General features: G+C 38.7%; 1 protein-coding gene across 2 annotated transcripts in view; it reads right to left on the minus strand.

Annotated features, from left to right (window-relative positions):
• Positions 1–24110, minus strand: part of LOC148846369 (neuroblastoma-amplified sequence protein) — a 70927-nt gene that overhangs the window by 27998 nt on the left and 18819 nt on the right. The window contains exons 4-8 of one of the 2 annotated variants that reach the window (XM_088952890.1): positions 18140–18338; positions 17739–17950; positions 16565–17540; positions 14952–15913; positions 529–611 (exon numbers count right to left, since the gene is read on the minus strand). In XM_088952890.1, coding sequence (XP_088809016.1) covers positions 529–611; positions 14952–15913; positions 16565–17540; positions 17739–17950; positions 18140–18338 — 2432 coding nt within the window. Of the gene's footprint in view, positions 1–528; positions 618–14951; positions 15914–16564; positions 17541–17738; positions 17951–18139; positions 18339–24110 lie in introns of both variants that reach the window. The other variant, XM_088952889.1, reaches the window with a different exon arrangement.

Consider the following 24110-nt stretch of genomic DNA (forward strand, 5'->3'; position numbering starts at 1 on the left):
AAAGATATTCTTCAATCTGAAGAAAAAGTTTGTACATATGTAGCAAATTATAAAATAGGTAGCTAACCTCAGCTAACTACCACTATTATCAATTACAAGCTCCTCTTGGGAGAGTTACACCCAAAACATCTGATCCCTTGCTGCCCCTTGTTTTGCCAACCCATCATCTAGGTTGTTTGCAGATCGAGGTATGCACTTGATACTTGCTCCCAACTCCTTGATTAAACCCTTAGCATCCCTAAGTGTGTCTCTGTTATTGATAATAATGAAGAATAAATATGTATCTCAAATCTAAAGTATATTTGAAAGCATGTTTTTAAGTTCAGAAACAAATGCCCTTACCAATATATCAGGGTACCATTGTCTAAATGTGCTTGAAATTTTTGAAAGCCTTGTAATGGCAATGAAATGAGCATCATTCTAAGGTAGTGAAAACAACAGAACAATGTTGAAAGGATTTTTCCAGCGTATGTACTTGAATAAGAAAAATGCTCAAATAACTGATCAAGATAGAAAGAATATACTAGCCTGGTAATATGCCAAAAGTCTCCCAGTTTCGACATGACCTTTTGCAAGTTTAATCCTTCTTTCAAGGCTCTCAGTATGTGTATCTGTAGCTGCCATTCACATATATTCCATTATATTGTGATACTTGACTAGGAGATACAATGATCATTACTATCTTATCTAATTCAGACAAGCAGCAACAGTTGAATGCACTCTGAGCATGGCTAAGTAATTCTACCTAGGCGAGAAAAACTATTTGGATAACTGCTATTAGACTTGCTGTAATTTTTAAGTGTATTTGTGCTATACCTAGAAGTTATTTTCTTTTTTTTTTATTGATAAATGACCTAGAAGTTATTTTCTTAAAATATAAATATAAATATGTGCCTACTTTTTAGTGTAAGTAGTATGACACACATAATGTTACTCCTACCTTCAACCAAAAAATAATCATAAATTCATTATTTTGGGCATTTTTGGGATCAATAATTTTGAAACGCAGGGTTTTTTCCTTTGAAAAAATAAACACCCAACTATAAGAAGGAATAAATCTCTAATTTTTGGTAAGCCTTGATTTCTGGATTGAATTGATTCTTCGAGTTTAGATGAGGTCTTAGAGAAAATGAGTACGACTTCCTACTTGACCTAATGACTAAACTTGAGTCTGTTTTTTTGGACAGTCATGTTGTGGATAGTAGAATTTGGTCAGCTTCTCCTGCTGGTCTTTTTTCATGTGCCTCCTTCAGCACCTTAGTTCAAGGAAAGGAGAAAGTCTATAGAAGAAATAGTGGACAATATAAAGAAAATGGTTGCAAATTGGGTGAAAACAGTAGAGATTCTCAGAGAACTCTCAATGAATGAGATAGTGAAAGCTTGGGGAGAAGTGGCCAACTCTTCTAGAGTGAAAGATTAGGCAGTGACAGATTGGAAGCCACCAAGTCAGAGACTATACAACCCCCAACAAGTCAGAGACCATTACTCAAAGCCAAAAAGCTAAGATTGATAACAAAATGATAAAAAGAAGTCGTCCTACAGACTATATAACTAACTTACTAGTGATTATATAAGTAACTTATATTTATATACCATTTATGAATATTTTAATATATATTAATATACTATGTATTAATACTTTTAGTTCTATGAAGAAACATTATATATGCATGTTTTTTCTTCTGTTAGCATAGGGGTATTTCTGTCTTTATACCTTGATTGATGTTGCTGATCTGTAATGTTGTGTTGAAATATGTGCTCTTAACTTAAGTAAGGGCACATAGGTCTTTTCAGTTATGTTTTAATATTAATATAAATTCTTACTGGCTGAATGGGAAAGGACATGTTGACTCTTTCAGTTCAAACCAGAATTCTCTCTTCTCTATTTCTCCCTTTCTCTCTTTCTCTATCATTCTCTCTTCTTCTACATAACTGAACTCAGTCAGGCCAAACTCTAAGGCAGACCTGAATTCTAGCATGGTATCAGAGCAGGTTAAATCTGCCTACATTTCTGCTTGCCTAGGGTTCATTCTCTACGCACCCTATCTAGGGTTTTCCTTTTTTTTCTGTGTTCGATTGGAGATAAGGGAAAGGGCTGAAAAGGAGTGATCGCCCTCTTCCCTTGGGGGTCTCTATGCCTCCAATCAGGTCGTATGTGGTCGGTTGCTGTGATTTCTGAGATTGCCCTCTCCTAGTAGAGGAGGAATAGAGGGCTGAACTGTGTGTGGCTGTTGTGTGTGGACTGCTCTCCTGCTCGCATGGGTGTTACTTCAGCGATAAGGTAAGAGATTTCAGTTCTGGTTTATGGATTAAATAGGAGGTGTGTTTCAGATCATTTGCTAGTGTTTCGGCCAGTTAGTGCTAGGGTTTATGCTAGTTTCTTTGCGCATGTTGAAGGAAGATATATGATCATATAGTGGTGAGATTTCAGGTAGTTGTAGGAGCAGGGTTTGTGCTGTAAAGAGCACACATTCCAGCAACAATTAGTGCTGCAATCAGTGTGACAGGTGTGACCTAGTGGTGTGTAGTGTGCAGATCTTAGTGATAATAGAATTCAGCAAGTGTGCAGTATTGGTGATAACATAATGGGAGACAGTAATGATTATAAACCTAGTGTGATGGTGCCTATAGACTACCTGAATGTTCAGATGACCTCCATTAAGTTAAATGGAGAGAATTATGTGCCTTGGGCTAAATCCGTTGAAATCTTTCTAAAGGCAAAGAATAAGGTAAAACATATCAGAGAGGAGAAACCTTCCTCTGACTCTCACGAGTATGAAGATTGGGAGCAAGAGGATGCTCAGATCATCACATGGTTGTGGAACAGTATGGAACCCAGGATTAGTGTGAACTTCATGTTCCTTGATACTGCCAAAGACGTGTGGGACCATGCGAAAAAATTGTATTCGGGGCAGGACAATACAACCAGAGTTTATCAACTTTATCAAGAGTACTTTAATCTGCAACAGGGCAATCAGAGTCTTGAAGAGTACTATGCCAACATGAGAAACATACGTAATGAGTTGAATGTCTATCATCCTCTCACTTCTGATGTCAAGATTCAGCAACAACAGAGAGAGCAGCTTGATGTGACTAGATTTTTGGTGGGACTAAAGTCTGAATATGAACCAGTACGGGCTCAGATATTAGGGGGATCAGCTCTTCCGTCCCTAGAAGAGGTATTTGCTCGACTTCGGAGGATTTCTATTGGATCTACTGAGAACTCTAATATCTCAGATAGATCAGCCTTTGCTGCATCGAGAGGCCATGGTGGTAGAGGTGGAGCTCGGGGAGCTCAGTCTGGCCGTGGTGTTGGTAGTGGTTCTGCATATGGCCGAAGTGGCAATGGTGGGTCTACTTATAATCGTGGTGGTGGTCGTACTGGGAGCAGAGATTCAGGGGGAGCCCGTGGTAGAGGACGTAGCTCAGGCCCAAGGAAGTGCACTCATTGTGGTATGGATGGACATACCATCAACTATTGTTATGATTTACATGGTCCTCCCTCAACCTGGGCCAATCATGCCACGACCGGTGACTCAAGCTCCAACTTTAAACAGGAAATCATTCATCTGACCAGTTGCCTCCTACATCCACAAATGGTCCCATGAAGGAGATGGTGAGTGTTCCCCGTGATAAATATGAGAGGTTTATCCAATCACAACAGAACACAGCAACTTTTCCTCACTCAGGTATGGCTTGTCTAGCATCTACACCCAATCCTTGGATCATTGACTCTGGAGCCTCTGATCACATGACTAGAACTCTAGGTGTGTTTTCCTCCCTGCCTCATTGCTCAACATCACAATCTGTCACCCTTGCTAATGGTTCCACATCCTCAATTTGTGGTGTTGGTAATGTTGACCTAGATCCTTTATCCCTCTCATCAGTTTTGTATGTTCCTAAATTGCCTTTTAACCTTATGTTTGTTAGTAAACTAACCAAATCACTTAACTGCTCCATTACCTTTTATCCTTCTATGTGTGTCTTCCAGGATCTCAAGACGGGGATGAAGATTGGTGGAGGGCATGAAGCAGGTGGACTGTATTATCTTGACGGTGGTGGTGGTAGAACTTCAACAGCTCTCCAGTCATCTCTTTCTCCTCTCCAGTGGCACTGCCGATTTGGTCATCCGTCGCTCAAAGTCTTGAAGTCCTTGGTTCCGTCCTTGAGTCAACTTTCTGTTTTGGATTGTGAGTCGTGTCAGTTTGGGAAACACCATCGTGTTCCCTTTAGTTCTAGGGTTGATAACCGTGTGTCGAGTCCTTTTTCTTTAGTTCATTCAGATGTTTGGGGTCCTTATAAAGTAATGTCATATAATGGATACAAATATTTTGTCATTTTTGCGGATGATTTTTCAATGATGACGTGGCTCTATTTAATGAAAGAAAGAAATGAATTATTTACCATTTTCCAAAAATTTTATGCTGAAATTCGTAACCAATTTGGTACCCATATCAAAGTTTTTCGTTCTGATAATGGCCGCGAATATTTATCCTCATCATTTCAGGAATACCTGGACCAACACGGCATTATACATCAGACCTCGTGTACCTACACCCCACAACAAAACGGGGTGGCTGAGAGAAAGAATCGCCATCTCCTTGAAACAGCAAGATCCCTAATGCATCACATGCATGTTCCCAAACCTTTTTGGAGTGATGTAGTGCTTACCTCTTGTTTTCTGATTAATCGGATGCCCACGTTCATCCTTGATGGTCAGTCTCCGTTTCAGGTCTTGTTTCCCTCTTTGTCTCCGTTCCCTCTTACGCCAAGAGTTTTTGGGTGTGTCTGTTTTGTCTATCATCTGGGTCCTGGGAACGACAAGTTTGATGCCCGTTCTCTCAAGTGCATCTTCCTTGGCTATTCTCGGACCCAGAAAGGGTATAGGTGTTACCATCCTGGTTCTCGACGATCCTTTGTGTGTGCTGATGTCAGTTTCTTTGAGTCTACTACGTTCTTTTTGGGGTCTGGTGATGCTTCTTCCTTCTCATCACCTCCTCCCCTTCCACTTCCCGTTGTCGATCCTTAGTTTGTTCCAGTTGTGACCAAATCCTTGCCTCCGGTGCCACCACCTGTTGAACGCCCACCTATTCGTCATGTGTATACACATCGCCCACGTGCACCGGCTACTACTCCTCCAACTACATCTCCGTCAACGGATCCGGCACCAGAACCCCACTTGGCATCTGAGATTGATCTACCCATTGCTTTGCGGAAAGGTAAACGTACTTGCACCCTTCATCCCATTTCTAATTATGTTTCTCTTACTCACCTTTCCGCTTCCCAGTGCCAGTTTGTTACCTTGTTATCATCAGTTATTGTTCCTAAAGATGTCCGGGAAGCCCTTGCCTCTCCAGGGCGGTGTCGTGCCATGGAAGAAGAACTCTCAGCCCTTCATCATAATCATACTTGGGACCTCGCTGCTCTTCCTCCTGGGAAGCAAGCTGTTGGTTGTAAGTGGTTTTATACGATTAAGTACCTGCCTGATGGTAGTGTTGAATGCCTGAAAGCGCGATTAGTTGCAAAAGGGTACTCCCAAACATATGGCATTGACTACACAGAGACCTTCTCACCGGTTGCTAAGATCGGGTCAGTTCGTGTTGTGATCTCTCTTGCAGCCATGTATGAGTGGCCACTATATCAGCTTAATATCAAGAATGCCTTTTTGCATGGTGACTTACTCGATGAGGTCTACATGGAGCAACCTCCAGGGTTTGTTGCTTAGGGGGAGGATGGTAAGGTGTGCCGACTAAGGAAGGCTATATATGGGCTTAAACAGTCTCCTCGAGCATGGTTTGGTAGGTTCAATGAGGTGGTAAAGAAGTTTGGCATGAAACAGTGCAAGGTTGACCATTTTGTATTTAGTCATGACTCTTCGGGAGGAAAAATACTGTTGATGTATGTAGATGATATTGTTATTACTGGGAATGATAACATTGGTATTGACAGGCTAAAGACTTACCTGCAGGATCACTTTCAGACAAAGGATCTGGGCAAACTAAAATACTTCTTGGGGATAGAGGTAGCGAGATCCAAGAATGGGATTAATCTGTGCTAGAGGAAGTATGTGCTTGATTTGCTGGACGAAACAGGCTTGTTGGGTGCCAAACCAGCTGAAACACCCATGGACACAAATACCAAGCTAAGCAGTGATATGGGTGAAGTGTTTGAAGACCCTGGCAGATACCGACGACTTGTGGGCAAACTGAACTACCTAACCATTACCAGACCAGACATCTCATTTGCAGTTAGTGTGGTAAGCCAGTTCATGCAAAAACCTCTGACTCCTCACTGGAATGCGGTTCTGAGAATTGTGAAGTATCTAAAAGGGGCCCCGAGTCGCGGTCGGATATACGAGAGTGGGGGAAAACTTGAAATAGAAGGATATTCTGATGCTGCTTGGGTCGGTTCTATGTTTGATAGGCAGTACTACAGGCTATTGCACGTTTCTGGGAGGTAACCTGGTGACATGGAAAAGTAAGAAGCAGACGGTTGTGGCAAAAAGCAGTGCAGAGGCAGAATATAGGGCTATGGCGCATACCGCTTGTGAGTTAGTGTGGCTAAGGAACCTTCTACAGGAAGTAGGGTACAACATTAACACTCCAATGAAGCTCTACTGTGATAATCAGACTGCAGTTCATATCTCCTCGAATCCAGTGTTTCATGAAAGAACCAAACATATTGAAGTTGACTGTCACTTTGTGAGGGAGAAGGTGCTGAATGGAGAGCTAGACACAACACATGTTAATACAGGAAATCAATGGGCTGACTTATTTACAAAAGGTTTGAGTCGGGGAAGAGTGGACTACATATGTAACAAGCTGGGAGTATATGATATATACTCACCAGCTTGAGGGGGAGTGTTAGCGTAGGGGTATTTCTGTCTTTATACCTTGATTGATGTTGCTGATCTGTAATGTTGTGTTGAAATATGTGCTCTTAACTTAAGTAAGGGCACATATGTCTTTTCAGTTATGTTTTAATATTAATATAAATTCTTACTGGCCGAATGGGAGAGGGCATGTTGACTCTTTCAGTTCGAACCAGAATTCTCTCTTCTCTCTTTCTCCCTTTCTCTCTTTCTCTATCATTCTCTCTTCTTCTACATAACTGAACTCAGTCAGGCCAAACTCTAAGGCAGACCTGAATTCTAGCATATTCTAATAAGTAATTGACTTATTCCTTTTCTTTCGTTTTTTTATTTCCTTTATAATATTTCATATATTATGTTTAAATTACTAGTAACTTATATTAATATACCATAATTCTATAAAAATATATACTAATATTTGTAGCATAGTAATATAATATAGTAATGCAATATATTACTGTATTATATAATTTATAATAATATGTTATATTAATATTTGATTGGTTATTTTAATGAGGATTTAAATTATTACTGTAGACCTTCATGTATTGTAACATGTTTTATTACTCTATTAAGATTCCATTTTAAGGGTTTTTTGTTGTGATGGTCTATGGGCTTCTCATGGACCATCACATGATAGCAGCACCTTTTACAATTTATAACATATAATTTACAAATTAAAATAAAAATTACTGTTCATTTCAATGTTTCGTTTGAATATAAGGATTCCATTCGAATGCTCGACTCTAAAACTTGAACAGCAAAAAGTGTACATTAGATCATTTACAAACCTTTATTTGTTCCTCGTTTTCTTTCATTCTTTCTCTTTTTTTTTTTTGATAAATGAAAATGATTTTATTAATGAACAGATCAAGAGGTTAAATCATTACAGGCTACCCTTGGAGAGGCACGAGCTGTTACCTCTCCTAACAAAGTATTACATCAAGCTAAAACAAAAAATTACAGTGCTGCCCAAAATAATTGTTCCCTTGAGGCACCTTGCTTAGCTAACCCATCCGCTAAGGTGTTTGCTGTTCTGCCCACCCAAAGAGAGGTAATAGTCATACTCCTTCAGAGCCAATTAACTTTCCTCAACAGGTCCCTGTATTGCCATATAACTGAGCCTGGAGGTGTCAACCATCCCACAACAACTTTGGAGTTTCCTTCAATTACCAGATTCTGAACTCCTAATTGGTCTACAATCTGAATACCTTGTACGGCTGCTAATAACACAGCTCTCTTTTTCTTTCCTTATTTTTCATATTGGAAGTGTAGGTACATAGTGTTTGCTCAGACCCTCAGACAACATCAAACATCAAGATTAACACCACAAAGTTGCGTGCGAACAACCCACAGTCAATCCCCATGTTGCGATGAACCCACAACACATCATCAATCCTACGATAAACTCACAATGCATATCGCAAAACCACGATAAACCTGCGGTCCACCAGGCTTACTCGGTGCCCGAACCAAAGAAAACCATGATCGAACCCATCCAAGGGCCTCAAGCCTACTCAAACGTGCGATGAACCTATGCCCACCAAAGCGTGCGATAAACCAACGGCTTACAAGCCCGCTCGCGACACGGATCAAGAGAAACCCAGGCCGAGCCTATGGCAAGGCCCACATGCGCCCAGAGGCACATGGAACCTGCGACAGCAAAAAGATGTGGCAAAACGCCACATGGAGTCAACAAAGCGGCACCCGCCAAGTGGTGACGTCACCAATGCCACATTAATTAAGTTAAACCGCGCAAAAGATAGTAGCACACGTGAGTAATGAGGAATCTTGAGGAAAAGGAAAGCCAATCCTCGAGAAGATCCTCATTAGACACATGGCGAAACCCCAGTAGCGCATTTAATAATTGACAGCGGATCTAATATTCCCTTTCTTGATACGTTGCAAATACCCTTATCTCCTAACTTTTAGGATCTCAAAATCTCCCCCATAAATAGAGTTCCTCTTCGTATTGAAATTCATTCAATCCTCAACATTTAGCACCCAGCACTCAAAGAGACCACTCCCTCACCTCAGCATCCCTAACCCCAGAAGCCTATTCCTCTACTCACCAGCCTTTCTCTATCTTTCAAAGAGACCACTCCCCAACCAAGCCTTACCCCCCCTACAGGAAGAGGATCAGTATACCCGAATCAAGATGAATAGAGATGAGATCTTGAAGATTCAAGTTTCAGAGGCTTGGCATCTTGTCTTTGCCTCCAATTAAGTGTTTCAACGCTCCAATGATGGTAGAGTTACATGATTTGAACACTAAAGTTACAGTTTCACCTGAATCAAGATGAATAGAGATGAGATCTTGAAGATTCAAGTTTCAGAGGCTTGGCATCTTGTCTTTGCCTCCAATCAAGTGTTTCAACGCTCCAATGATGGTAGAGTTACCTGATTTGAACCCTAAAGTTACAATTTCACACTTTCAGGCTTCCAAGTACGGAAATAGGAAACCCTTCTTGTTTTTGCTTCCTTTCTTTGTTTTGAGCTTGTCCTTTTTACTTTTTTTCATTTACTCTATCATTGTATCTCTCTTTCTTTGTTTTTGACATGAAATAAGATTTTGTTTGTACTTGAAAATTTCAACATGTCATTTAAAAAGGATAATATATACTTTCTTGTGTTTGGAAAGACTTGGTCAACATTTGACTGAAATATCAGAAATTTCAACCAACATAATATAATTTTTTAATGGGTCTCAACATTGACATATGTCAGTCAACACTTCCGACGCTTCACAACATTTTAAACCTACTTTGAGGATAGCCAAGAAACTTGGAATTCAGAGTTGGAGGTCGAAGGGGATTGATTCCAAAGTAGTAATCTCCTGGTTAAGCAGGAACAACCCAGAAGCTTGGATTTAGAGACAAAAGCATAAGGGAAATAGAATCAATCATTAACCAAGGATGTGGGAGCTACATTTAGATGGAATAGGACAGAAAATGCAATGGTGGATTATTTAGCCAAGCAACGGGAACACAATGAACAATTCTTTTGGGTTGAATTGTATGTTGAAAAACGATTTGGATCACTGGGGTTTCCAGTCTATTGTACCTTTAAACTGTCATATAAGTTGATGAAATTTAAGTTGCCTATGAAAAAACAATATCCAACTATTTTTGCTCTCTTTGAACAAAAATAACACCCTCTCCTAGTGTGCTTCAGTTTTTTTTTTTTTTTGATAAATAACAGGAAAGTGTACTTCAATTTCCGTGGCAGGAAATTCTTGGGATCTTGGACTAGATGAGAGAGGGTTCAAACAATTTGAACTGCATCTTACTATTGTCTCTTGTAGTTTTAGGAGGTTGCTTTCCTTGACCTCTCTATCCCTGAGAGTATAGTTTGTACTCCTAATTGATTGGATACCTTCACATGAGCCGCTTTCTTTCAAGTTGTATCCTTCTTCCCTTCTCCTAGGGCATTTCTAGAAAGAACAATATGACCCAAAATTAGAGCATTTTGTTCGGAGGTAACACATCTAAGAATTGAAGGATGGGTATAGAGACTTTCCAAACTAACAGATGGGATCACCTACATCCAAAGAGAGAGCAGAACCATTCTTAAATATAACAAGCAAAAGGACAGGAAATTAAGAGATGGAAAGCACTCTCCTCATTCAACTTACACAAAATGCACCAATTGGGAGACACACCACTTTGGTCTTTTCTTTTGCAACAAATCACCTGTATTGATGCTCTCATGATAAACTTCCCAACATAAAGCACTGACTTTTGGAGTGATATGGAGCACACCAGACTTCTTTTAGAGGTAAGGAATGGGATGGAGTAGGGGCCACTAGTGAAGAGAAAAAGGATTTACAAGTAGACAACCCAGAGGGGCTGAGATCCCACATTCATCTGTCATCCCCAGACTCATCAAAAACCAGGTTATCCAAGATATTCAAAAGGTTAGACACTAAAAGGATTTCATTCTCTCTCAGGTTTCTCACAAACCCCAAGTTCCAACCCTCCCCAGAGGAAGAAGACCCAAAAAAGGGAAGACAACTTTCAAAGGCAGATCCCCAGCCCACACATCTTTCCAGAATCTACTCCTATTGCCAAAAGCCAAGCCATTACCTGATGTGATCAAGGAATTGAGGAAGAATACCATGCACTGCTTTCCAAGGTGTAGCTTGGTTGGCTCTTTGCAGAATACCGACATCCCAACCATTCCTAGAGAGCCCATGAATACTAGAAACCATTTTATGCCACAATCTATCATTCTCCAAGGGGAAGCGCCACAACTACTTAATTTTTGTGTATCTTCTTCCAAGTATACATAATCTCCTTGCACTAAATGATTCTTTCAGTACAATAATGGGAGCACCAAGTGCCCATGCACTAGCCAAGTTTACCTAGTAATTGACCACCACGGTTTCCCCTATCTGCTAGAGTTGAAATCGGATCAGATTCATCTACATCCAAATCTGATCCAATTAATAAATTTCTATACCCAAATCCAATCCAAAACCCAAAATATCAGACTTGGATTGGATTTGAACGCAATCTGGCTTTGCTTTATCCTCAATAAAATAATAAAAAATAAAAATTTAATTGTTTTTGTAAATAATCTTATTCGGTTCAGGTTTGAAGTATGAATAGAAGAAGAAGAAGAAGAGAAGAGAAGGAAGAAAAGAAGGGTTCAGCGGTAGAAGAAAAGTCACCCGCTCTAACCGACCCACTTTGTATTTATAGTGAATATGTTGAGTTACAAAAAGATAGTATTGTCCCTTACAAGTGATGGGACACATAACTTAAACTTGAATAAAGCAGACCTTTCACTTTTAACTAGATAAACCAAAAAACCAAAAGACCCCTGTACTGTCGACTCTAACACTCCCCCTCAAGCTGGACAGTATATGTCATATAGTCCCAGCTTGTCACATATGTAATCTACTCTGCCCCGAGACAGTCCCTTGTTAAAGAGATCTATCTACTAGTTTCCTGAGCTCACATGAGATGTAGTTGTCACTCCACTAATCACTTTTTCTCTTACAAAGTGACAATCAACTTCAATATGCTTTGTTGTCTCATGGAAGACTAGATTAGAAGAGATGTGATCAATGTGTTGATTTTCAGCAACTATACCACTACCACTAGTCACAGCATGGTTAGCCCAAGTGTTGGGTGGACCATGTAAATCATAGCAGAAATTAACAGTGTGGCCACCAGAACGATTAAACATAGGGCCACCTCGGTTTCTTGGAAACCCACGGCCAGCACTTCCACCACCTCTATGTCCACAACCTCCCCCTCTAGTCACCACAAAACCAAATCTGTCCGAGAGAGAAGAAGACTTTGTAGACTTAATAGATATCCTCCGAGACAGAAGAGCAGACCCCCCCCCAGTATTTGTGCTCGGATAAGTTCATATTCAGCCTTCAAACCCACTAGGAATCTTGTCACATCAAGTTGTTCTCGTTGTTGCTGCTGCACTTGAACATCTGGTGTCATAGAATGATATACATTAAGATCATTTCGGATATTTCACATGCTTGCATAGTATTCCTCCAAACTTTGGTTACCTTGCTTCAGATTAAAGTATTCTTGGTACAACTGATATACCCTAGTAGTATTATCTTGGCCGGATTAAAGTTTCTTAGCATGGTCCCTAATTTCTTTAGTTGTATCTAGGAACATAAAATTCACACTAATTTTAGGTTCCATGCTATTCCACAACCAGGTCATGATTTGTGCATCCTCCTATTCCCAATCACTGAACCCTAGAGAATCAGATGAGGGTTTCTCCTCTCTCACTTGCTTTACCTTTTTCTTGGCTTTTAAAAACACCTCCACAGATTTGGCCCACAGCACATAGTTCTCACCATTCGACTTAATAGATGTCATTTGAACATTTAGGTAATCTAGAGAAATCATAATACCTGTTTTATTGTCACTCCCATCTCCGGTTGCCATCTTAACTAATTCACCTTACTTCACAACGGAATCACTATTATAGACAAAGTATTCACCTTCAATATTCAGCACCACACCACACACTACTCAACAGAATATAATTATGACCACGCTACTGCTGTCATGAATTCAGCATTCAAAAAACCCTACTTTCAACTCACATATCCAGGTATAAATAGAACGAAAAGAGGCTTATATGCATACCTATCGAGTCACTCCACCACATAAAAGAAATCTAGTATAAAAGAAAGCAGCCGCAGTCCTCTACTGAGTGAAAGATATTTATGTTCAGACCTATCCACAACCAATCCTCTTCATATCATAGAATAGAGGGAATCTAGTACACCACCACAATTATCACCACCACAGCAACCAGAGGCATGATTACCTCCCAAAACAAAAAACAACCACTCCTTTTAAGCCCCTTGTCAAACTGCCAATCTGTCTAGAAGATATTAAAAAAAAAACTGATATGGCTGGCGGCAAACTCAGAAAAATAAACGAAGGGCGATGAGAAAAGAAAAGGAACTGGTTTCTTATTGCTCTTATACCACGTAAATAATCTTATTCAGTTCAGGTTTGAAGTATGAGAAGAAGAAGAAGAAGAAGAAGAAGAAGAAGAAGAAGAAGAAGAAGAAGAAGAGAAGAGAAGAGAAGAAGGGTTCGGCAGTAGAGGAAAAGTCACCCACTCTAACTGGTCCACTTTGTATTTATGGTGAATAAGTTGAGTTACAAAAAGACAGTATTGTCCCATACAAGTGATGGAACACATAACTTAAACTTGAATAAAGCAGACCTTTCACTTTTAACTAGATAAACCAAAAGACCAAAATACCCCTGTACTGTCAACTCTAACAGTTTTTAACTTATACATATATAAAAAATATATTTTCTGCAAATATAAAAATATAAAATAGTATACATTACATCTATATATATGCATTATTATATTGCATATAATCAGACTCAAATACTTATCAGACCGGATGGGATCAAATTCGCATCCAATCCAATTATTAATCAGATGCAGGTTTTAACACTCCAAATGCAATATAATTTGTATAATCTGATCGAATGTCGGATTGGATATCGGATTTTCAGAGTCTGTTGGCAGTATCTACATAACCAAATAAAACTCAATGACCTATCAAATTAGGTTTGGAATTTGAAAGACAACTTGAGTGAGTAGAATAAAGTGAGCTAAAGCTATGTGCCATGGTGCCCAGTAGCTGTCAACATGAAGACATGGTTTAAAATATTGATGTCAGTGGAAATATCAGTAAATCCAAATGTAGGAAGCATGTAGTAAATATCATATGGAAATATTGTAAAAACGCTAGACATGGCAGCAAACAAAGCCAACAAACCAGGGTTAATAAACGAAATAATATGCTACAAAGTTGTCTTATAGCTTTTAAGAGTTTAAACTACATTAAGTTAAAGGAAAACTTAAACTCACAGAAAGTGCAATTGATTCCAACAAATTAACCAAATAATCAATTACACAAATAAAAACTAAGATTTAGCATCACATCAAACAAGAATATCAACCTAGCTCAAAGTGGTCATCAATTCCATTATGTAGGCCTGATATTCCACGTATCTACAACATTGTTGCCAATCTATCATCCTATAATACTATCCCATGCATTCCACAGAGCTCTGGTAGTTTTATTTGGTGAATATATCATTCTAGTAATATTTCATTTAGGTTACTCAAGGAAATGGAAATATGCCATGAAAGTATTAGGAAATAAATGGACATTTTGCATGAAGACGTTAATGATCTAAATAGGGGAGAATGAAGATTTCTTATAATTCCATAATCTTTGTTAAACTTCAAAATTCTTTGGCCTAGGTGTGTCCAAGAACTGAGACCTTTAGTATACATTTCCTTCTATTGCAAGAGAGACCAACATATCCCCATGCTTTGTAACCATAGGACTCAATTCCAAGTTATGATTTCTTTTATAATTGAGTATGGTCAACAGTATTTTGTCAATGAGTAAAGGACAAAGATACAAAAGAAGACCCCAAATTCTGTAGGAACAGAACAAGAGCTGTTACATGACAATTTTCTAACCTCAACCTGAACATGATGATTTTTCATCTTAAGCATAGACTCTTTGAGGAAAAGTTTATGTAAAGCATTTTACCTCTTATCTGAGGAAGCTTTGATAAAATGGAGTCCATTGCATTCCACTTGTCTGTAAGAGTGCACACATATATGCACTTCAACGTACACTCTACAGCTTCAACTTCATCCCTAAAAAGGCTACTTGTCTGAAAGTCTGCACAACCTTCTTCGATGACCATGAAGCATATATCTAATTTATTCTCTGAAGCAGCCTCTATGAGCCATCTAACCAGAAACGAGTCACTACGCTTCTGATCATCTATGATTTGACCTTCAGATGCTGAAACCTTTGCAGGAGATCTATGCTTCATAAATAGAATATCTTTCCCACGTAATCTTTCCACAATTTTATCATCTTTGACTCCCTTAAGCATCATCTTGAACTTTTCAAAGTCAGGCAACTGCTCCCATGTGACAAGATTCATGGTGATATTTATTTCTTCATCACTTCCATCAGTATAAATAAGATAGTGCAAGTATGACATGTCATCACGGAACTGCTGCAACTCCATGATACCCTTGCGACAAGCAAATTCCACCATACAGAAGCAATTTTCAAGCTGCCCACTAGAACTATCAATATCTCTAGCTCTTTTCTTGTACCACATATGAAGCTCATCTACTGATGGCCAAACAAATCCAAAGCATTGCTTAACAATGGGCTCAGTTCTAATCTTGGTGGCACTTCCTTGATCCTTGGTAAATTTTTTAATGTAACTTATGGTTTTTTCACATTCAACCCAATCTTTTTCCCTCAGAGAAACAGTTGTAGGAGATCTCCCTGGAAGAAGCTGTGCATACGTCTGAACAGGAACTGTTTCAGGAATGGCAGCTAGAATGTCCAACAAATAAGGAGCCAATGAATATGGATGACGCTTGAAAAGCAGGTTTAAGGCTCCAATTTTACCATTCTCAGCAAGATTTATAGCAACTTCATTAAGAAGAACTGTCCGAAATTTGCAATATTCCTGTACAGAAAACCTGCACCAAACTTTCCTAGTGAGCAGATAGTTTGCAGTTAACCTAGCATGGTATGGAATCATAGATGTATAGTTAAACCATATGCAGGTATTATCAGTAAATATTTCATCTGCATTTATCACATTATATGAAGAATGTAATAGGCACTATAGTTAATTTTTCCAGATTTGTTAGAGCCACAATCTATTGAAAAAGATTACCAAATTAAAGGAAGACCAATAATTTTGATCTTTGATTAAATTAAGCAAGAGGAATTGGCATACTACAGCAAAGGCTTGGGAGTTGAGTAGCAGTATAAGAATGAAGAACACAGATTCCATAAACATTTTATATGACTCTTAAGTGAAATCAATACTAAGCTTTTTTTTATCAATAAAATCAATACTAAGTTGATATGATTTCAATGGGAAACGACCTAGTTTTGGTGAAAAAGCTAATACACTTTAGAGATTTATGAAAGTTGATTAGGTACAGATTCTTTTAAAAACTGTACATCTCAGTTTTGCTATTATACAAAGTTAGGTACCTATGAAGACCAAAATAATTGAAAACTATAAAACACCTGCTGACTATTATATGTACCTAAATAAAATAGTTTATAAGTTCAATTCTTGATCCATGTGAAAAGTACCTTCAATAGAGGTTATATACCTGCCCATATTTATCCCAATAAATGTCTCTAGCCTGTCTCTAAATTGCAATAACTGAAGCCTAACCATACGGAAATCCCAAATCTGGCTGCATTCATTGTCTTCTAGTTCAGAAAACCTGTATTGGTCTGTCATGTGAAGTCCATATGCAAGCAAAGCTTTGACAGCATCTTCACTTACCCCAACTTTATCCAGACATTCTGAAAGCACAAATCCTTGATCCTTGATATTTGACAGGAACATATTAATTTCATTTCTTCCACATTCAGATTGCAGCCACTGTGATTTGAATATTTCATCTTTGTCAAGCCCATGACGATTAGCAAAGTTCATGGCAGCCTGATATTCTTGTCTACTAAGTAATATATTATACATTTCTGAAACAGATTTCTCTGACAATGACATCAAGCTCCAGGAAAATTTAAAAATATCTAACTGATCAAACCTGCCAAGACTTTCGTTTTCCTGCCGAACCTGTGAATATTTCTCATTAGATGGGATACTATCTAAAATAAAAACACGACCATGACTTTGCTGGGCTCTTTCTAAAACAGGCATAGAAAACACTGGATCATTCTCCAGAATTTTTTTTCCACCAGGGATGTCAATCAGGGTTAGAGCGCCATTCCTCTTCGCAAGAATAACAATATGATTAGACCACCAGGTGAAATCTCTGACATCAGTAAAGCATCTGTTTCTTGCATTTGGAACATTGGTCTGTTCTGAATAGCTTTTCTCACCTAAATCAATAACTGAGAGAGAACGGTTCTGATGGTCCAAGTTAAAAATGTCCAGACCACCTTTCAAGTCTAAGACAGCAACATAATTGCCTTTGGGTGACATTAGCACTTTTGGAGTTGTCAAATGACCCACAAAACCTTTTGGTGCAGAAAAGAAGCCTTCAAAATGTGAACTACAGAACAGTAGCTCTAGATCTAAGTTCATGGTTCTTCGCCATAGAGAAAGATAATAGGATCCTAAAAAGAAAAAGAAAAGAAAGAAAGAGCTTGTCAGAAGCATTACCTTGTCAACTACATTCCCAACCCTAGTTGCTAACAATGTGATAACTATCAACAATAGAATCTTGGAGGACTATTGCAAAAATCACCTACGAAAATAATTTGGATAAAAGAATCAATCACAAAATTAAATTAAATCTGTACACAGAATCTTACCAGAATTTCCTCTGTAATTCTCAGTGGTACCAACTATAACTAGCAAAGAAAGTTCTGGATGGAAATCCACACATGAAATGTCTTGAGGGAAGTGTTTCTTTAGAGTTGAATGATTATTTGAAGTTGCAATTGAAGAAACAGATACATTTGGCTGCCGACCAACCTCGATGGGGTGAAGGGCACCATCTGATGTGAGAATATTGAATCTACACCTATAGACAATTCCAACCACATGAAAGGAAAAATGTCTTAAAACCTTATAAAATCATCATGAAATGTATGAACTTCTGAGAAATCACCTGTGAGATGTCTCTATTCTCATAAGCAAAATTTCCAAACTGACACCCTAGTCTTTATTAGGGAATGGGGTAGGGGCTGCTGATGTAAATGCTAATACTTACAAGGAACTCTTAGCACCAGGATCATTCTCTGCAAAAAGGCCAATAATTGGTACAGGTGCTTTTAGCTGCCCTTTTGTTACCCTTGTTATCTCTTCTCCATTTGATTTGATAAAATAGAGCATATCCATTTCATCAATAACTCCAAGAACATCATGAGATTCTGACCAAGCTCCATGTCTGAATGCAGCAACTTTGTCAACTGGTCCAACACGTCATGCACAGAATAAATGCCATGCAGTAAAATACCATCAACAAATAACAACTTCAAACAGCCAACCCATGTCATTTATATATACTTTATTTAACACTGAGTATTTGAACACTATCCAATTTGAATACATCATTATCTTTAAATTCCTCAGTGCTCAACCGCTTAGCTCAGATGCAGTGAGAAGGGAAAATGACATTAGCCAAATGCAAATAATCAGCACACTAGAAATAGCTGATTATTGATTCTTTTAGAAAGTAAATTTCCAAGAGGAATACTTACTACGCATCATGCACACTCAACATATACCTAAACAGATTAGGAAATTCACAGTTATGGTTGTTACACATGCACATTGAACACATACCTAAATAGATTATGAAATTCATAAAGTTCTTACATGGTTCTTACACTTAGCCTTATTTAACATACAAAAGGTTGTAGATCTGAACCCTTCAAGAAGAGATTGTGCACGTGTGGCATGATTATCAAGGTGTCTCCAGGATAGGTGCTAAGAAGCAAGGCAGCATTTGGAACTCTATTCCAGCCTATATTCTTATCCTTCTCCCATATATTTTTGTCCTATATTCTAGCTGCTACCCAAATTCTTGCATGCAATTAGAACTGTGGGGAGACCTTTTAAGATTTCAAATCCAAGGAGGACAATTCCACCAGTCAGGTCAGCTTACATGAAGATTTCAGCTTTCAGGTTAAGACTGGATCAGCCAAGTCAGGGGAGACCTTTAAATAATAGTGGTCTGACTTTGAGGGATGTGATGATTGGGCCAAGGCCCACGAGAGTGGCAAGGGCTTTGGTCCCTCTTGAGGATGCCTAAGACAGATTGAAGTCTATATTTGGTGAATAAGACTATGGATTCTGATTTGAAAATCTTAAAGAGTAAAAGCATTAGAGGAATAAGTGGAAAAATCAGGACTGCAGAATGTAAGATTTTGGCTATATATCAGGGCCAATTAGCATTACAAACTCAATAAAGGCAGAGTTACTGGCTTTACTGCAGGGTCTCTGATTGGCAAAGAAATTGGGTTTTCAACAGGTGAAAGTGGAAGGGGATTCAAAAGTAGTTATGTCTTGGGCAAGATGTAACAGACATATTCCATGGAACCTCAAATATATCTTAAGGGAAGTGGAAATATTAGCAAAGGATATAAACGCTGATTTCAGGTGGATTAGGAGGAGCGCACTAGCAGATACTTTATCCAAACAAGGGGTTGCAAAGCAGCATCTATATTTGGCCTCTCTGTAATATTGGTTTTGTTTCTTGGGGATGACAATATGGTCATCTGTTTGTACCTAATCCCATATGTTTTTAATTATATGAATCATATACGAACTTAGATCAAAATTTAGCATTGGATTTGAAGGTGCTGCAGGTGACCTTGATAAGTAAAAAAGTTGCTGGTGATACACATTATAAGTCACCTCAAACTTCTCATTGAGCTTATAAAACATATCCATTTAGATTTGACAGAGGATTGGAGGGTGATACTGTCACTCCAGGCATAATGATGTCTCCAATGGAGGTGTGTCAAAAGCCTCTAGTGTGTCTTTAGAGAATGAAAGAGAAGGACCTGATATCTTGATGGGTAAATTTTACAAGGTTAATGAGAAATTCCTTTGGGACAAGTGGTGGATCCAGAGATTTAAGTTGGTAAAGCAACAAAGCTTTTCTTCATTGGAGGGCAGGAGTTCAGCCATTTGAAAAAGGAAAGGTAGAAGAAGAAATCCTCAATATGCTATTTATCAAAAAATAAAAAATAAAAGAAAAAAAAGAAATCCTCAATATGAGGAGACAAACAGGGTTAGAAAAGGTGACAGCAACATTAGTGACACTGAAAGTATTAGCTGGGAAGAGCTAGAGATGACTAGGGATAGAGATCAAAGAAAAAAGAGTGAGGAGGTCAAGGCTCTAACTCCAGAAGTACAGCTAGCTACAAGGAGAGTGGTAAGAAGTGGAAAGGGAGGAGGAGGAGGAACAGCAAGGGCAGGAAACAGTCTTTATAAGGAGAGGAAACTTTGAAGTACAGAAGTTGGGTGCCGGATTGTGTGTTGGTCTGTAGGCTGTTCAGGAGGTCAAAGGGTTAATGGGGCAAATCTTTTTGTGTATGTCCTGTTATTTTCCAGTTACCTTTTTTTTTTTTTGCAGTTCCTTTTTCAATTAAGAGAGTTTCTTGTACATTTGTATACTTTATTTGGGCCGCAAGGTCCTCTTTGCTAGTCATAGACAAGCTAAAAATTTTAAAATAGGAGATCCCATGGCATGTTTATTTGCTGATAACAATGTAATGGTCAATGAGAGTACAATTAAATGCAAAGTTAAAAAAGAGAAAATTTTGGTGTAATATTAGCTATGTGCCACAAGGGGCACTTTGGTCTTTTCCTCTCTTTTTATATTGTATGGTCGCCCTAATCTATAAATATAAAGTCTGGCACCGGCACCGGCACCGCCAGCACAACTTTTTTGGCTCTCTCAATTCTTCTCTTCTTCTCTCCTTAATCCTCCTCTCTTCTCTCTTTCCTCTAATCGACAGAAAATATAGTATTAGAGCAGGACAGTGCTCTGTAAATTTCCTCTATCTGATCAAAGCCCTTCCATTTGTTTCTTGGACTGAGAATGGAAGAGACAAGTACGACCTGCATCTGAGAACACTTCAGCTGCATCTTCTTCTTCTATTTCTTGGCTGCAACTGAGTAATACAGATTCCAGAAATCAGTAGAAGAGTGTTGTCTACATAGACTCATTATTCATGAATTCTGAAGATTTTAAAACCTCAGGAACCACCTCTGATTTGTTTTTTTGGTACATAAACCACCTCTAATCAGGGTGGAATGAGCAGTGGTCATGAGTCCTTGAATTTTCCAATGACTATTACCCCCTTGGACAGAAGAAACTATTTGGGTTGGTCCAAGGAGATGCAGCTGTATATTACAACCAGGGGTAAGGTAGGATATGTCAATGGAAAAATAAAGGAACCTAAGGCTAGTACTGCTGAATATGATAAGTGGGACCAAGAGAACTGCATGATTATGTCATGGCTCTTGAAATCAATGCTACCATCTGTCAAGCAAAACTTCATGTGGGCTGAGACAGCAATAGAAATATGGGAACAAGCCAAAGCAACAAGTTCAAAACAGACACTATGCAAGGATTTATCAATTACAAGCAGAATCTTCAACATGTAAGCAGGGGGAGAGTTTTATCAGCTTACTATTCTGCCCTCACATCAATCATCAGTCTGGAAAGAGTTGGATTACTACCAAAGCATTGAATGGGAGAGTGAGAAAGACGCCAAAGCATATAAACAGTTGATCTCCCAACAACGGGTGTTTGCTTTTCTACTAGGCCTTAACCCCATGTATGAACCCATTCGGGTACAGATTTTGGGCAGCAATGATCTTCCTTCTGTCCAAGAGGTGTATGCATTGATTCAGTCTGAAGAAAGTAGGAGGTCTACTATGAATCCTTCTGAGGGGGATACCATGGATTTAGCGGTAAGAAGTAACACCAGCTCAGCAAGAAAGGGGAAATAAAAAAAAAAAAATGTACATGATGAAGATAAACTGTGGTGTATGCACTGCCAAAAATCCAGGCACACCCATAAGACGTTGGGAATTGCATGGGAAGCCAAAGTGGAAACAAGAACTAAGCAAGAAATCAGCACAACAGCAGAGGAAGAAGCCAAACCAGAAGAAGTTCAACTCAGCCAACCATGCATCTCATGAGCCTCAGAGTGTGGTCTTTCTGTAGAGAAAATAAAGGGTAGTTTTGTAATTCTACTGTATTTTATTATTCTTTCTTGTACTGTAATAGGCGTGTACAATAGGGTACAGCTCTTTTATTTTCTCTACAAGGACAATCTTGTCCATTCACTTGAGGTTAATATAAATACATCTTTTCTAGGTTGGTTCGATCAGATTGATCAACCCTAACAGATATGGACTTGTGTTTCTCTTCTAGCTCTTTCATCTTCTCTCGAACTGGCATGGTATCAAAGCAGGCTGCTCTCTGATCCATTTCTCTTCTTTCCTGAATCAGTTTGAGAGCTATTATCATTGTCGATTGGTTCTGGACTGTTTTGATCTCTCCAGGGACCATTTCTCTATGTTTTGCACATCTAGTAAAAGAGATTTCGTTGTAGTCGTACGAGACTACTAACAGCCCAAGCTGTGGTGTATAATCAACAGGAAATTAAGAGAATGAGAGGAGAAAGAAAAAAGAAGAGAAGAAGATTTCAAAGGAAGGATTTCAGAAAAGAAGAGGATGATTAATCTGCTGCCCCCCCTCTTTCTATTTATATTAATTCTGAAGTAAGGATAAGACTGCTTACATGGCAAAATTAAAATCCTAATAAAAGACTAACAACTAATTGTGGACTGACATTTAAATAACTAGTAGTTGTATACGAGTACAATAGAAAGAGGTGGGGACCACATCAGTGATTTCTACACCAATTTTCTCCTATTGTTGGATCTTGGACAATCTCTTGTGACTGTAAGAGGTTACTCTTCTCAGTTTTTGACTCTCTTAAATTTGATTACTGCTTATCTTGCTTGCTTCGACCAGTTTTTATTTCGTATGCTTTTTGACATGGCTTTGGAAAAGAATGAAATTATTTCTGTCAAGTTTGATGGGAGCAACTATGCTCTCTGGAAGTTTCATTTTCAGTACTTTGTTGAAGGGAAAGGTATGTGGGGTTATATTGATGATTCCACTTCCATGCCTAACACCAGTGATGTCAAAGGACTGAAACAGTGGAGAACTGAGAATGCTCTGGTTACTTCATGGATACTTGGCTCTATTTACATGGATGTTAGTATTCCGATGAGAGGTTTCAAATCAGCCCATGGCATGTTCGAGTACCTTGAAAAGGTATATCAGCAATCGAATATGTCTAGGCAATATCAAAATGAATTGATATCTTCTCCTATGTCCAAGGGGAGAAGCGGATTCAGGAATACTAAGCGGGGTTTGTGAATCTTTGGACTGAATATGAACAGGCCCATTTTGGGGATTTGTTTACAGACTGTTGTGTAAAGACTATGAAGAAACATCTCAGTAAGAGAAAGACCATGCACTTATAGTGGAATGCCCAACTAGGCCACCTAGGAAAGGACAATATAAGGCTTATCAGGCCTCGACTGAACCTGTTTCTACTGATACCACCACCTCATCAGCAGCTCACAAGCCAAATGCAAAGGGAAATCTAGCTTAGGAAAAGATTCGTGAGCTCATGTCTTCAACTATTTCCTCTGCTTTTTCTGCTTTTGGACTGGCTGGTGAGTCTACTTATTTGTGTTCATCTCCTTCTCGCATGGATTATTGATTCTAGAGCCTCAAATCACATGATTAGGGCCTCCTTTAGTTAGTCTCCTAAACCTTACACCTCAGTCGACCATATTATTACTGTTAATGGTGATTCTCTACCTGTATGTGGTTGTGATGATTTATTTTTGTCCACTTCCAAGTCCAAACCCTTTCATCTTTCCAAAACCTTCTTTGTACCTAAATTGACTACTAGTTTTATCTCTGTTGAGCAACTTGTTGATAATGGTAATAATGTCCGATTTACTCGTAATGATTATTTTATCCAGGACCAACAAACTAGGGAGCTAAAGGGGAAGGGGCGCAAGCATGGAATGTTGTTTGCTCTAGAAATCAAGAATAAGGCTCAGTTTGGAAAAAGTACAAATGCAAATATGTACAGTGCAAATGCATACAAAATAATACAAAATATAACGTTTTG

The sequence above is a fragment of the Nelumbo lutea genome, chromosome 7 (assembly GCF_056320005.1).
Source record: "Nelumbo lutea isolate HS-2025 chromosome 7, American lotus-T2T, whole genome shotgun sequence".
NCBI classification, from domain to species: domain Eukaryota; kingdom Viridiplantae; phylum Streptophyta; class Magnoliopsida; order Proteales; family Nelumbonaceae; genus Nelumbo; species Nelumbo lutea.